At 38.9% G+C, this 17,124-nt stretch overlaps 1 protein-coding gene across 2 annotated transcripts in view; it reads right to left on the bottom strand.

Moving 5' to 3' along the window:
• Positions 1–17,124, bottom strand: part of SLAIN1 (SLAIN motif family member 1) — a 50,892-nt gene that overhangs the window by 22,302 nt on the left and 11,466 nt on the right. Inside the window, exon 3 of one of the 2 annotated variants that reach the window (XM_039714669.1) lies at positions 15–164. The exons of the other annotated variant lie outside the window; for it this stretch is intronic. Coding sequence (XP_039570603.1) covers positions 15–164 — 150 coding nt within the window. The remainder of the gene's footprint in view (positions 1–14; positions 165–17,124) is intronic. 2 annotated transcript variants of the gene reach the window in all.

The following is a 17,124-nucleotide window of genomic DNA, read 5'->3' as shown; positions in this document are numbered from 1 at the left end:
AAGATAAGCATTACCTGTCCGTTCAGGTGTTAGTATTGCTTTACTGGAAGTTTTAGAGAAGCTGGGACTGTTACAGCCATTGGTATATGGGGTGAGTCTTGCAACAGGACTATAGGGAAAAGCCAAGGAGACAGGTGTAGAGAAGAGGTTCCGCCATCGGCTAGCTGTTATGGATGCGAGGGAGGAGGGGGAGAAAATAAGATTTACAATTATTAATAGAACAGTACTGTCAGAGAGAAAAATCATCTCAATCTGCTCATCGTACATTTTTTTACTTATTACAAGAGGAAAAAATGGTGACAATTCAGCAGTGAATCAGAGGATCAGCACAGTTTTCTGCATGTAAAAGTGAGCTCTAAAAGGTTTTCTAGCAAATATATCTGTTGACTATATTTTGCATATACACCTTTTTGGTATATATTCATCACAGACATCACTGGGTGACCAACACACAAATAACAGAGGAAGTAAAACTGCTACAGTTAGCAAAGAAACGAAAATGAAATTTATAGTGCTCTTCAAGGAATTGTCCATGACAATTAATCATCACACAATTGAATTAGCAGCTAAATTATCAGTTATGGGAGTTCAGAGACAGAACAGTAAAAGATGCTTAACCATCAAGTGCTAAAAACAACTGTAATCCCATATCAAGCTTTTAAGCCACCATATTTTCCCTTCTCTTTTTACACCACCAAATTCCTGATTGCATAAGCATGATTTTTTTTTCCCCACTGTTTCTGGAATAACAGAACAAGGCACCGCTTTTTCTATACACTGTTTACAAAAAGCTTGCAAGGCATCTGGTCTTCTAAGCAATATCACAAAGCACACACAGTTGGCAAAAATAAAGCTAAAGGCTTATTTCATTTACATTTATTTAATTTACATTTTCTTACTCAACCAGTAAAAGTATTAATACAACTGTCCTTTGTTTAGCCTATTTTACATACCTTGAAAAAGTAAAATAAAAAACACTGACACGCTCTTCAAAAATAAATAAATATTAGTCATAATTTTTTTTTTTAAAAAAAGGAAAAATTTAAAATACATAAATTTCAGAGAACTCATACAGATACAAGGAAACATGAAAAACATATAATGGGATTGTTTCTTTTTTAAATAGAATCTATTTTCTACTCACAGATGCTATGTATAGTAAGAGAGAGAGCCATGAAAATACACCTAGCTTTGAAATCAACGGCATAACCTCAATGCTCAGCAGATGTTCTTTGCAGTGCCAGATGCCACAAACTGATTTTCAAACCAGAAGGGTCCAAAAGCCCCCAAAAGCCATTCTCCATCACATGGCTACTTAATACCACAATCTGCGGTGTATTTGGACTTCTTCATCTGGTCATTTTAAATGCTAACAGCAATTCAAATAATACTCAAGTTTTCTGTTTTCAAAACTCCCTTCCACCAAAATGATTTAACAGGACATACGAACTTTATCCCTCCTTCTTGCTAACATCAGCTTCAAGTAGCCATGGGAAGGATGTCTGGGCAGGCTGTCAATCACAGTCTCACAACTTCTGAAGTAATTGGTTTGTCACCAATCCAAACAGCGCCATTTCTCCTCCTATTCCTTTTGCTTTGACCTACTTAAATGTATCCTGGATTTTTAAGGAGTAAAAACCTTTAAAACTCAACAAGTGCTACTAAGTTTGGAATGAAGACAACTACCTGGTTCCAGCAGAGGCACAAAGCAGTCTGCTGGGGACAGGGATTACCTGCAGAGCTCAGGCTCTGAAGAAGGTAGTTTAGTACACATAGTAACATATAAAAATCCAAACTCTGTTCTTTGCTGTCCCCTCATTGAAGAATTATTGCAATTCTCCTGTTTTTGGTGAGTCTAGTTCCTTCAAGCTCAAAGAAACCAAAAGTTCTGAGATCTTTAAAGGCAGCACTGGCACCACTTTCAGGAAATTGCTTGATGCCAACCAAGGCACACAACACAGACTTCCCAGCTGCACTGCTTGTCCTCAACATTCACTAACTTGATCAGTTCTAAAGTGAAGCATGCGAGTGTCTCAGGACAAAAAGGAGAGCAAACACAACTGAACGTAACTCTTCTAACGAGCAATTAACATGAGTCCCAGGGGATGAGATTAATTCACTAGGTGTTAATAACAGCAAATTGATCAGAGGCATTCACTGAAAGAAATTCACACAGTAAGAGTAGATCTCAGTATCACATTCACAGCTAATGTCTGCTATTTCTACCAGGAACCATCAATAAGAGCAAGGGAGGACAGTTGTCTGAGATTTCATTTTCCTGCCTAGGACAAGCTACTGCTTTGTAGCAGCCTGATCATTTGCCAGGCCAATTAGCTGCCAGCATGTCCTCACCCCCAGATGTGGTCAGGCGCACAGCATAAATAAACATCATTCATTACCCTCTACAATAACCGTTGTGAGCTGAGCACAAGGCAACAGTTATTGCGACTCCGAAAGCAAGAACCCACACCAAGAATATAATTAGTATTTATGGCCAACCAGATTTCAAACTCATCTTTCAAATAGCATGTGTTCTGAGGGAAAGACGGACGGACGGACGGATGGATGGACGGATGGATGGAGCCAAGAAGCTCTATCTACACTAATCTCTATATATACTAAATCTCTAGGGATACCAATGCAAAATATTTCCAATTCTACAAATTTCTCCCACTGTGACTAAAATAAAACTTTCTAGTTTAAGCATCAGTAAATCATTAATACTTTTTTGGCTTACAAGTAAATCCATTGTTTAGGATCAAATATAGAAAACAGCTTTCATTAGGTTTCAAATAGAAATATCAACGTACACATTGAGCACTTTACCATACTAACAAAGACAGCAAAGTTAGACTTACCGAAGTCTTGTGTTAATGCCAAAACCATAAAAAGGTATGTAGGAAGTGAGTGCTATAGACATGTAAGCAAATATATAAATTCATGTAAAATTTGTCAAATCCCGAAACTGTGCAATGGATAGTCATTTTAGAACACTTATCTTGCTCCAAACTGAATGTGAGACTGTCCTGGTTAGCATGATAGGCACCACTCTGCTATTCATGGATGACACAATGCTGTTAAGACCATATTAAGTTTAAAATCACAGCTGTTCAGCTCTGAATTTTAGAGTATTTGTAGCTTCTTCTTAAAGCCCCAATGCCAGTTACCTGCAGATGAAGGAAGATGATCAGGTACCCTTTAAAACAAAGTTTCTAATCTTTGCAGTTGAATAGAAACATAGATAATTCTACTCTGAGTAACTTATACTGAAGATGCACTGAAGCCAAGAAGAGATTCAGCCATGACAAGAAAAGCAAGGGCATCTAAAGCAACAACCAAGAGAAAAGAAGACAAAAAATCTGTTTCATTTGCTGACATTGAAGACGAAAACACTTCAAATTTCACTTCCTGAAGCACTAAGGTAATGGAATGAATATTGCAATAAAATAAGCATAAATTGTCCCAGTCATCTTAAGTCTACAGCTATTAGAAGTGTCCAACTTTTTGTATATTATTTCCTTGGTTTTGATAAATTCTTAATAACTAGACTGCTGAAAATGCACCGTGTTACACAGTACCTACTCTAATATGTTAAAGAAAGGACTTTCAAACAGACCACACAAGAAAGCAATCAAAACCTTTCCTTCCAAAAATAAAACCAGCAACAAGTGAGACTGCTCGTACCTTTTAAATATTTACTAACAGAACTGAAGATTTAAAAATTAATTAATCTTATTTTATAACATCCTTGGAGATATCAAAATGCTAAAACAGATGAAAATAGTAACTCATATAGGAAAATATGAGCAAGTAATTAAAATATAAAATTATTCATCATGCTGAGTCCTGTGAATAATCAGTATTTAATAAGAACTGCTGCAAAATTTCACATGAAAGCCTGAACAAGTGAACATCCACAGAACTGCAGCACTCAAAAGGAACCACACATCCTGCAAAACCACACGATTCTGTACCATCTTTAAAGCAATTCCCTTCCTAAAACTAATTCTTCATTTAAGCTACATAAGTTAAAAAAAATCCTAAACACATACAGAAGCATGTTTCTGAAAGGGAAGATGAAATTTGCTATTAAAATTACTGGGAATGTTCATCAGCTGGAACACAAGGTAGTAACGAGAAGAGATCCTCATTGTGTTGTTTTAGTTGTGAGGGATTACACTGGTGTGAACAGGGACAGTTTAAGAATAGGTCCTCTACCTGGGGAATCAGATACACCTAGAACATCATATGTGTTGTATCTAGGACATGTGGCTGACCTGTTCCTCTGGGAACAGGTTGCCCAGAGAGTCTGTGGAGTCTCCCTCACTGGAGATACTTGAAAGCCATATGGACATAACTCTGTGCAATGTGTTACAGGACAACCCTGCCTCAGCAGGGAGGTTCGACAGTTGACCCACTATGGTTCCTTCCAGCTTGACCCCTTCTGTGATTCTGTTGTCATATTAGCTAAGGGTATAAGGGTTTCCAAGAAACCAACTGAAATACATGCACATTTTAAACACCTTCCCATTTTCAGAATTCCATTATGAAACTCAGTGAGCTCTGTTTGCCAGAACAAGAACTTCCTTTCACTCAAAGCAACACAAGTAAACAATATTCTTTTGCTATAAAGACGGAAAACAATAAAATCATATATATCAGTGTTGTACTACTGACTAAACATGCTAAATTATATGAGGCATCATCTGGCTTGTTTATCCACTCAATTATTTAACTTTTGTATAGGCCTCCAGGCAAAGTCAAAAATACTTTTTAAGCTCAAGCTTAAAACAAATTATATTGCATACATGCAGATATTTGACTATGGGTTCTAATTACAAAGCCTGAGCAAAATCCTCTTTCGAGCCAGCACTGGAGGAACACTTACAATACTGTCAATCCACAGTACTGCAAATAATTTCCTGCCAACACAATTTCTTTAGAGGAGAAAACCCAAACCACTTCCCTGGTGTATTCTGCATATGTATGGTTGCACAGAAGCCACACTTAAAAGAAAAAATATCTCTCATGGGAGTAAAATACCTACATGGAAAACAGAAACATTTACCTGATCACAGGAAAAAATCCAGAGTACTAGAAAGGAATTCAAAACCCTCTCTTTACCATAGATAAGAATGCCTAAGCCAACTAAGAGGCATCACCTCAGTGAGGCATAACTAATATCTCCCTCCCAAAGACAGGTATTTAACCTTCACTTTTGGTCCCTGTGAAAAAGTAATCCACAGTTTGAAAACTACTCCTGCAGTCAGATATACATCTGGGAATTGCTATGGGTCTAACATGCCTGAAAAGACTGACAAAGGACAACACAAAGACATTCCCCACTACTCACTGATTAGTGCTGTTTCTGGGGCACTGGCTCAAGAAGCAGGAAACATGGGCTCCACTACTCAGCAGCCTGTAGAGATTTATGTGAGTCACTTGAAAACCCAGAGCTCCTGTAAGAACTTGAAGCAATACAAGCTAGAAGACAGGTACTAGATACTTAGCAGGAACCAACACTGTTTGCCCTTATCCAATAAGAGAACTTCAGGGAGCCAAACTTTCAAAAACGCAGAATCTGTATTTCAAGTACGTCAGTAGCTTCTGAACACCTGAACCTTTGAACTACGTGCAATCCTTTGGTCTGTTTCACAGAGTGAGGCATTCAGCTTCTGTGCTCAGGACTGTAATACCTTCCACAGTTTTTCAAAACATGCATTTCAAAGCTTTCCTTTGCAATTTTAAGTCCTAAAGATTCACTTTTTTGAAAAAAATTATGGGTTTGTAATTTACAAGATTGTAAAATCTGGGCTTAAGACAGCAACATTTTCAGTTCTAATAACTGTGAGTAAAGAGCATTGAGTTGTACCTGTAAATCTGGAAGTTAGTTTGGGGCACATCCATTTTCCCATCTTCTTGAATGTTATATAGCAAACTTCTTGACTTTTCAAGCAGAATAATCCCAGTTCCAGTCTCCCACAGCCATCATCTTTGGTCATCCCATCAGCTTATTTCAGTCTGATTTCCTAACCACAGCTGTAACTCAGTCAGCCATCCTACTAGTGGCAGAAACTTTGCTATCAGGCACAGTCACATCTCATATGCCTAATGCACATTTGCAGTCACACTGAAACTGTCACTGCCCAGAACTATTTCCCTGCCCTGTCACACAGAGATCATAAAATGCTTGAGGCTTGTTTGTCATTTCTGTCTGTTGATTTCTCCATCACAAGAGGGAAAGCACCCCCTGATCCCCAACTGCAATGAGAACAGAAACTTCCCCAAGTATAGACTGCACAAAGGGACTCTGTTCAAGAGTCAAAAGAATTGAGGGGTGGGAGGAAGGTGTTTTAAGATTTGGTTTTATTTCTCATTATTGTACTCCCATTTGATTGGTAATAAAATAAATTTTTCACTAAGTCAAGTCTGGTTTGCCTGTGACACTAACTGGTGACTGACCTCTCTCTGCCCTCATCTTGACCCACAATCCTTTCATCAAATTGTCTCTCCCCAGTGCAGTTGAGGATGGAATGACAGCATAGTTTTGGTGGGCAGTGGGTGTCTAGCCAGCAGCAATGCACCACATGGACAAACAGCAATAAATTAGGAGGAGCTGAGAAAATTAATAAAGAGTGTCCACTTGCCCCTAAGCCTAGGAAACTGAAAAGCAACTTCAAGAGTATATGAGAACTTCAGTTTTAAAAATATGAGAAAACTGGGAGTACCTGAAAAGTTTGTTTCCCAGTTCATTCACATGAGCTGATCTCATATTAGCATAGAATGAGAAAGCATTTCAGTTGGTAGGTATCAGTATAAAACTGCTTGATATACAGAGCTACAGCATATACCCCAAGAGCTGCCCCAGAAAATATAGCACAGACCTCTTCTAAAGGTGGAATAAGAAAGACTGCCTAAATTGCAGCAGTTCCTGTAACATTCAGCTAGCACAGCAAGGAATGCAATCAGCTGTGGTGTCTGGCATACTGCTATTGGTGACAAAAATGTAAATCTAAGATACAGGACTAATATTTACATAACATGGTGTAGTTGTGCCAATGATTACCTATTGGTGTGAGCAGGGAAGTTTCAAAGGTAAATGTACAATTACTCTTCTAGTTCAATGTGTTCCAGGGAAAGGCTGACCTGAAAATTGTTTTTGTACACAATGGATGCTGATAACACAACCACAGTACTGTCCAGCTGCAGCACACTGAAGAGCATGGAAACTCCAATTCACTGACCCAAATTTGTCACAAAAATTATTTTATGACATCAAAGAATTCAAAAGACTAGAAAGGAAATAGAATTGCAAGGTGTAAGCTACTTCCTAAAAATCCCCAAAAACGATACTACATTTTAGCTATGCACTTTGGGGAGTAGGGTTATGGGTTTTTTCTTTTGTTGCGTTTTTTTAACTTGGCTATTTTTTTAAGGAAAATCTTTTACTGTATAGTTATGTAAATAGAAAAGCACAGGGGCTTTGTGAAAAATGCAACTATCTCAGCATTCATTTTCCTCCTGGGTGCACAACTCTACACCTGCATTCACACACCCAAAAGCAAATTTTCTGGTTAGAGCTAACAGCCAAACTTGGCTTCCCAGCTTCCTTCCTTTGAACACTTGGCCAAATACTGCGCTCAGTATTAAGCCTTAGGCATGACCTAGGGCGCAAATCTCTGTTCCCACCCGAGCTCTCAGTTTTTCCACAAAAAAGTTGGTCTGATGCATTTTCATTCTATTTGGTAGATTGACCAAAACCCATAAGCATACATGAGCAGCCCACATTTCAGCTAGTTTGAAGTAAGACAAACCTTTCTGAGAAGAAGACTCATTCTTGTGTACCAATACGCAGGGTAACCTGGAACAAAATATATAGCCCCAGATTGTTCTACCAAACCATTAATATCTCATAATTAAGAAGAGTGTTTTACCACCCTTAATTTTAGAAGCCTTCAAATAAGGCCTTAAGAGCCTTCAAAAACAGGATTTTAGTAAGGATTCTTACCAAAGGGCACCATGAATGCAAAAATTAACACAGGAAGAATACACAAACTCGCAAAAGAAGAATCCACCAAAGGTTAATAAATCACATCTAATTCAGAGTTCTTCTGGTTCTGTCAGTCACTGAACTGGCTATACAGCTAGGATGGTGTCAGGGCAGGCATATATAGTACTTCCCCATATTCTGTCTCTTCCAGTATCTATTTATGGTGCTTTAGGACGCTGGATCCTATGTCCCAGACACAATTAGGATGCTCTTACGTACAGACATCATGGCTGACCTAGTCACCTCAGGACACGATTTATTTCCAAGAGGAAGGACAGGACACGATTCATCTCACCTCTGCTTGCAAAGGACATAAGCTGAACCCCTTTGTCTGCTCTGCCTACAATGGCAGCCCAGTGTGACTGGCTCCAATACAGATCTCTGCATACATTCAAACAAAACTCTCTGACTGCATTCATTACAGAGAACAATAAACAAAGCTTAAAAACAGAGTTCAAAGATTGCCTTCAGTTTTCACTTTTTCCAAGCCTGCATTCATTACAGAGAACAATAAACAAAGCTTAAAAACAGAGTTCAAAGACTGCCTTCAGTTTTCACTTCTTCTAAGCAACTGAAAAAGACAACTCTTGCAGCACTAGAGCACTGCAATGCTTGCATACATCCTCGAAAATCAGCTTGTATTCAACTGAAGTCACCAAACAACTTTCTCAGCAGCAGCTCCAGTTGGAAGGGGACCTCTGTGTTAATTAATTTTTTTAAATAAGGAAGTTTCTCAATACCCTCATCAGGAAGATGAAGATCACTTGTATCATCACATTTAAGGCAGAGACGGAGAAGTGGAGAACAGTGGCAGGAAGATGGGACAGCTGAAGTAAAACTGCCTCCAAAAGAAACATGTCAGAGAACAGCCTCCCAGGTGTGTGTAAGAGCAGGCGAGATGAACTCCATGTCTGACACCAGTCATTCTCACATCCACACAGCACAGAGTAAAGCAAGAGCATTTCCAGTGTATTTCAATAATTAGCAACAAAAAAGGGAACAAAATCGTAACCACCTCATGATGTCACTCAGTGGATAAAGATCTACCATCAGGATGTGCAGACAGTACACCTAAGGCCACTGACATATCTTCCCCCAACTCTTTCTGAGCCAGCTGGATAGACTCTCCTGTTCTGGTTCTGGCTGTAAACTCCCAGGTCTCTGGTTAGGTTGCCCAGCAGGTACTGACTGAAATGGGCAGGGAAGCCATCATCCAGTCATCTCTGCTAGTAAATCTGAAGGGGCAGCAGCCCTGGTAAGCACAAATGAAGAGCTCTGAAGAAGCTCTGAGGAAGCTAGTGCATCACCCGAGGGAAGGTAGGACTGTGGCAAGAAACTTATGTCTCTTCCACAATCAGCATAACTTCAAAGCAGCCAGCTGCACCTCACAGGAAATTAATCTGTTGAAATAACTTTGCCAAAAGCTCCTAACTTTGCCAAAGTGCTGTTTGCCAAACACTTATTTTAGGAGCTGCAGCCTTACACCTCTAATGTGGAAAGGGTGTCTTAACAGACTTTGCTACTGCAGTCAATGGCACTAAGATTTAAGCAGAGTTGTGTCACAAGTCAATCATATACACCACTTCAACATTAGTAGAGCACTGTGATCATCATGAACCACATTTTACTCACTGCCTGCTAATCCAAAGGGGAATCATTTCTGCTGGCACAATTTGTGAAAGAGTTTATATTTTCCTCAATGAAACACAGGCCTATCATTGATTATACATGCACATGATACCGTAACATCATATGCAAAATCCAAACCCTCATAATCATTTTACATAAACATTGTGAAACTCACCCCAACTGCTTTTCCCTCCTGAATTTGTTACCTTCGGTAACTGCTTTGTTTGTATTTCAGTGATGGTGTGATACAGCAAAATCCCACAGAGTACTGTAGGAAGAGTTTTGCAATCACTCAGAACTAGTTTAATTGTTCTGCTTGCCACAATACTCTGCAAGCAATAAAAGCAAGTACATTTTGAATAGAAAAGGTCTTTGTCTTTTTCTTTAAATGCTGGTGGGGTCTGTGGCATCTCCCAGGTCTGTCAGATGCATGTCTGGGTCTCAGGACATCACTGCCTACCTGCTTAGAGCGTTTGCAACATTTGTCTGCCATATAGTTCATACCTTTTAAATCCAGTGGAAATTTACTTTGGAGACTAGTATCACATATTCTTTCTAGGTCTGAAACAGTCAAGGGAATATCTGCAGATATGCAGCAGCAAGAATTATGTGGCTGTGGGCATCACCTCCACAGCTGCTGTAATTCTAAACTTGTAGCATCTTCAGCAGAGATGCCTGCCCAGGATGCAGCTCACATAGTACAATACTAGTGACCAGTAGTATGATAGCCACTGTGCCAGATTTATTACCACCACAGTTCTGTGGCTTATGGCCATTACCCAGAATTATGAGGATGTAGGCAGATCTGTTTTCTCTGGCTCAAAACTGTCATACTACCATCATCTCAGAGAGAGGAGCCTTCAACTGTAACTGGATCAATGACATATCCTCACGGAGGAAAGAGGCACAATTTTGGCAACCTCACCAGAAATAAAGTTGTTTGGAGGGTTTGTCACTGATTTTCAGGTCTGGTGTAAAGAAATAAAGAAAGTTTAAAGTCAGGCCCTGATAAAGATATTAAAAAAAAATTAAAAAAACAACTAATTCCTTCCACTTTGAGATGGAAAATAGTTACCAAAGCTGTTCTTTTCCAAGAGTGTAAACCACTTAACAGAGAGGAACAGGAGGACTGTAGCTCTACAACCCTCCCTGGACACAATCCCCTGGGACATGCTGAGCCCTCTAACTCACAACGCTCAGTAGCCATGATTCTGGATCAATGAACAGAGAAACCTAGTATTACATATAAAATTAATAATGTATGTTGAAGTGGGAGCTGCTTCTAATACAGGCCCATGATCATAAATCTGTGCACTTAAATAAGCCCTTCATCACCCTAAAACTTCTCAAGTGGTGAAGCTGACTGAAAGAAATCTGACCTGCTGCTTCTTTCGACATGTTTATGCATCACTCAGAAGCAGGCTTTCAGCTCCCAATCCATCTGATACATACACTGGTTATGTGACTTTTGTTAGAGGTCCTCCTCTTCCCCAGCCAGTCTGGGGCTCTGTCCCTTGTGGTTTATCCTTATATGAGGAGTTTGCCTCACCATCCATGAGGAAGGAGCAGTTTCATAGCCCCTATTCAGAGGGCTTCATCCCTCAAACATGTCATGGCAGCTGTAGTGAGAATTTTTTCAGTTGCAGTAGAAGCTGGTAAATCCATTTTTGTATAGTTCTCTGTCAGATAACTCACTGCACTACTACTTGTGACAATGCTGCTTTTCTTGGACACCTGCCTTGCAGCTAGAAGATAATTGCTTCCCCTAACCACACACCCACTCAACTGTATTGGATTCCTTAATATGAAAACCAAGTAAGCCTATTGGTGAAGGGGTATTTTGCCAATACAGTAGAATAACAACTGTAAATGACTTTTACACCACTGAGCAAAGTTGCTCTTTATAAAACACTCTACAAGCACTGCCATGAACTAGACAGGCTATATGAGGAAAACTTCCCAGAACAAATGTACGTACGTACCAAGGACTTTGGCCAAAGCAGGTCATGGATGCACATCTTTTCACATTCTTGATGAACAAAACTATACTGCATTCACATCTTTAGCACAGACCTGACCTTCCCAACACTGGTACAAATGGCAAAAATACCACATGTAGCTCTGTTATATGAGTCAGAAGAACCCCATGGTGTACAGGCAAGTTTTGTAAAGTCCCCCTGTAGTAAAATCTCTAAATATAGGGCATCAAACGCCAGAGATTGAAATAATTTGTACTGATCACTGACAGCCAAATCTAGAGCATAGAATTACTATATTTTCTAGTCATGTGGGAAACAATAAACATCAGCTTATCATATTTTAAACCTCAAATATAAAACAGGAGAATCCTCTCAAAGTTATATGACACTAATCTCTAAAAGCACACAATTCATAGGCAAATACCTGAAGGAACATAAAGATAATGCACAAACCCCAGGTAAATTAAAGACTCTAGTGACTCTAGTAGGCTTTGGACCAACACAGTCTTTTTCTTACTACATTCTACTATTTTTAGTTTTCTACTACTTCTACCTAGAGTATGTTAGACATAATCACAGAAGATATTTTAACTGGCATTTATTTAGTTACCATCCTTTATATCAGAAAATTGGAGACACTTGATTCCTGTCTCAGGTTAGTCCTACATCTGTTTTCAACAGATTTCATTCCAGCATACCACAGGGTAAATAAAAGCTGAAATTTAATTTTGCTTGATGATTAAAAATTCTGATGAGAGTTACAGTATGGAAGCCAATCAGAATTTCATTAATAGAGGAAAAGCAGAACATTTGGGAAAATGAAGCAAATCCTTAATCTTTAAGAAACTGTGATCTATATTCAGCTCAACTAGTGTACAATACTCAAAGGTGACCTCCAGTCCTACCTAACCAATGATGCTACTCTCTGTCACTGGAGGAAGACAGACCTCATGCTCCAAAGATGTTATTTTTCAACTAGTAACTGATTCCAAGCCTGAAGTTTAAGATGGCTTAAATAAAGTCCTATGAACCTTATCTTGAAAGCACTTAGAGCATGTTTAATAATGTTTAACACACTGAGAGACAGATACAGTAACTAGAAACCTGAAAGCCAAAATATGAGCGCTATCATGACATTAATTCATGTTGGATTCCAGTGCCAGCTATACCAGTGTGTATTGTCCATGCAGCACTGAGCTGTGTAGGTATTTGGAGCTATGCTGTCTGGCATGCTCTGCAGGGTGTAGACAGGCTGTGTGCACCAACAGGATCAGTCTCATGTTAGGTACTTATGTTTTGGTAACGCAAAAAAAAGGTGTGAGGTCTTCTGTGTGTCTGGATATGCTCTGTACCCTTCCTTCAAGGCTATGAAGAACATCAGACACTTTTATCTCTGTAGCAAACTACTTTCTCCATAGCAAAAAAATTACTAGTCTTACAGTATTGTTTTAACTTCAGCCTGAGAAGGAGGCCTGTTTTCACGACCAGTTAACCTAATCAGGCTTTTTCTGGTGCAGAAATAACTCTCCCCACTCTCTTAAAACAGTATGTTAGACATCCCCACAATATGCAGCCAATACCAGATTTAAAACTCCACTGATAGCAATTCATCTACTCTTTTAGAAATGTTCCCAGTCCTTAGAAAGTAACAGCTGCTTTGTCATTTCAATACTTTGTATTGGTAGGTGCCGAGTCACTGCAATCACAGCAATCCCAGAAAACTCTACTGGACTGACCCCCCTTCTGCAGCTTTGGTCTTCCAAGTTGAGTAAGTGATAGAAGAAGACAACAGTAACAGTACCATTGCATAAAAACAAATTAAGATCAAATCACCACTATGTAATAATCAGGACAAACATTCAATCACAGTATAAAAGATTTTATTTTTAAAAAACATTTAATATATTTCAAGAAGAGCTCAACTGCTATTGAGAAAATGAACGAAGATGAAGGGTCCCTCTGCCCTTTCACTCTAAGTCCACACTTAGGGGGTTCCTCTAGGATAAGGAGCAAGGTTTCTCTGTGTGATTTAAAGAACAGGTATTAGTTAACTCCCCTTGCAGATCAGAGCTTAGCTACTACACAAGGTACCCTCATGCTGAAAACATACTGTTCATTTAGTCTATACATTGCACTAGTATAAAAAACACTACTATGAACTGTTTAGTGGAATCTTCAGACATTTACTCCAGTTAATAAAAGAGAACTTCATATCCACATGCCACACAGGATGTGCAACACTTCTCCTAAGTGGACATGTGGAATACTGCTAATCAGACACAATAGCAAGAATTTGAATCAGAGGTGTATTTTTGCTCTGAACAAGTTGCTGGAGAAAAAATACCATTAAAAATATATAATTACATTTCCTAAATTTAAATTCTCTGGTAGCTTACCTAATTCTTTCTTTGTTGCAATACCATCAGCAAAACAGAGAAGAATAAAAGGTGAGGGATCCATTCTGTTAAAAACAGACTCAAAGAAGGACAATTTCCCATTCTTCTCCTAACAGTATAGGATCTTTGTTATATACCAGGTAGAATTCAAATATGTGTCTATTGGGAAATAACTATCTTGATCATTTATGATAGATGAAAAGACAGAAAAAAAAATTAGTCCAGGGTTAACTAAATTGCGCTTTTCTATCACTACTGTTTAGTCCTGAAATTCCTCTGATTCCAGCAACACTGATACAAACACTGCTGCTCTCCCTAAAACTGTAGCTGCTTGACATATGTATTCACAGGTTAAATTTCTGGCAGGAGGCTTTTGCCAGAGAGCTCAATTTACAGTTTCTGACTTCAATATTGTTCCAAGATGCCACATTCCCTTCTTTGTTCAAATATATGCTGTCTATATTGAGGCAGACTGAAAAAGCTAAATCTTAGGCTCAAATTGAGGTCAAAAGCAGCATTTACCCTCCAGGAACCCTGTGGCTTTTGGATAAATATAGCAGGTGTCACAGTTATGTGATTATCATGAGAAACTGTTAACACTATTACCAAAAAGCAGAGAAAAGATACAACACACTTAAAAAATAAAAGCTAGTGTGAAACAGATTTTTCATACTTCTAAAACATCATACAGGAAAAAAACTGTGAGAGTTTATGGTAGAGGTTTAACTGTCTGTTAAATACAATAACATATTCAGAATATGTATCCTCACACAGAATTATGGCTCAACACCAACCTTGAGTCAAATTAAGCAGCACTAACTAAAAAATTGCTACCAGGAAAATGGGTAAAGTGACATAAAAATACCATTATCATTACTGTCATGGGAGTTAGGGCTTCTGCAACAATTTTGAAGCTCAGCAGACCAGCCTCTTTAGATTTCCTCGAGAAAGACCAATGTCTCCTGACACTAACTGGGTGCACATTCCAACATTTAAGGTTCCCTGGGGTAATTTCAGGTATCTCAAGGGAGACTCCTTAAGTAAACTTGGCCTTGACAGTACCTTCCAGATGCACACTGCACCAAGAACTGTCCAAGCATTTAACAAGTGGCATTCTCTGCTCCTCATTAACAAGCAACAAAGGTATAAACTGGCAGAGGAGAGAGGAGTATAATATCACCTAAGAGCACGGCACAGCAGGGAAGGGATGAGAATGGCACACAGACAGGAGTCAAAAGCACACAAATTGCAGAAGCACCATCAGCATAACTATTACACTGCTGCAGCATCCTTCTGCCCCTGTCTTACCGTTCAGGATAGAAGGTACTCTGCAGTATCTTTTACATGTTTCCATCACCAGAATCTGTCATGTCCACAATAAGCAGAAATGGGCTTGGACAATATAGTTTGAGCTGTTTCTTCAAGCTTCTCTATAAAGAAACATTTTATTTCTTCCAAATAATTATTTCACATATATCAGCATCCACATAAACCAGAAACATGTAAAATATTTTCTGGACTATGTCCAACACAACAAGAACATATGTGCCTACTTACAAATGGAGATTATTTATAATGAAAAAAAAAAAAAAAGATAATTTGTGACTATAGTGAAGTATTTCACACCCAGTGCTTCAAAAGACATTAAGAAGCAACCACAAGGCAGTCTGAACACTGGTTATACAACTGCAATACAGGAAGCAGAAATGACAAAAAAGAAAACTGATGACACTATGGAGGAACAGGTTGAAGCCAAGATTCTACCACTCCACTCTGCCCTGTTTCATGCTGGCCTGCAAATCACTCTATATGCTGCCTTTCCTATGGGTTAGGAAGGAGGAACAAAGACCATGGAGAAGGTCTGCCAGCACTTCACAGAGCTGCTTGAAGGACATGGTGGACTTTTAGGCAGAAAGGACATGAGGATGTTAGGATGCTGAGCCAAGTCCTCTGTACCAGAAGGCAACAACACAACAGATGACTCAGTTGCTATCACCCATGTAACATCAGGCCACAAAACCCTGCCCTGCACAGACTTCAAACATGTTAAGAAGAGAAAATTGCCTGAAGACAAAAGTCACAAATACTTAGAGCACCAACTAACTCTAAAATAAAACAAAATAATTTTAAAATATATGGTACCAGTGAGATGCAAATTCTAAAGACCTAATACTCAATCCTACTCTTTTATTAAGTCTACACTGGGGTAGGACCTTGAGCCCAAAGAAATTAGAACTACATTATATGAGCCACTCCTAAAGAATAAAACAAATTAGAGCCCCTAGCCCTAAGAGCACACTTTAAATTCTGACACAAATCTTTACATGATTTTCAAGTGATTTCAAATGAAGTGGCAAGCAGCTAATACTACCTAAAGTCAACTTGCAATGGCATATTTTTACTACATGAGTGATCTTGCATTTACTTTCTTGTGTGCTGATAATTTTTCTGTGAAATGACAGCATCAAAATAAAGTGCATATTATATTTTCTTATATGTAAAAAGCAATGCTAAACAGAAAAGACAAAAAACCACATACATACACGCAGAGGGACCTACTTGTAGACAGCCTCATCTTAACACCTACAGTCTGGAGCAAAACCAATCCTTTAGCATAAAATTCAGTCATCTAAAACCAGAATGTAATGACATTTTGGTGCTCCAGATGGTCAAGTAATGCTGTTGTGCAGATCCTGTATCACACCCATCTGCCCACCTAGATACCCCAAGGACAAAAAAGAGTGTCAGATTATGCCTGGCACCCTCGCTAAGATCAATGGATCACAGTCAAAATGACTGAACCTTAAACTATGTATTTACTAGACGCAAACCTAAAATTAGGTGCAACACACCTGGACCACTGCATGTTCTGTGAATTCACATAAATACCTGAGACCCAACAACAAGATGCTTACAGCCAGACACAAGAGGAACAGCTCCATGTCTGGGGATGGAAACTGAGACACAAAATATATGTCCAAGGAATATTCAATCAAACAGATGTGATACAGATACAACACAAAGCAATATCCCATGCATCCAACTTGAGACTACCAGTCACAACAATAGA

This window comes from Passer montanus, unplaced genomic scaffold (assembly GCF_014805655.1).
Source record: "Passer montanus isolate IOZ18808 unplaced genomic scaffold, ASM1480565v1 scaffold30, whole genome shotgun sequence".
Classification (NCBI taxonomy): Eukaryota; Metazoa; Chordata; class Aves; order Passeriformes; family Passeridae; genus Passer; species Passer montanus.
The sequence above is the reverse complement of the archived record's forward strand: the minus strand, read 5'-3'. Positions and strand labels throughout refer to the sequence as shown.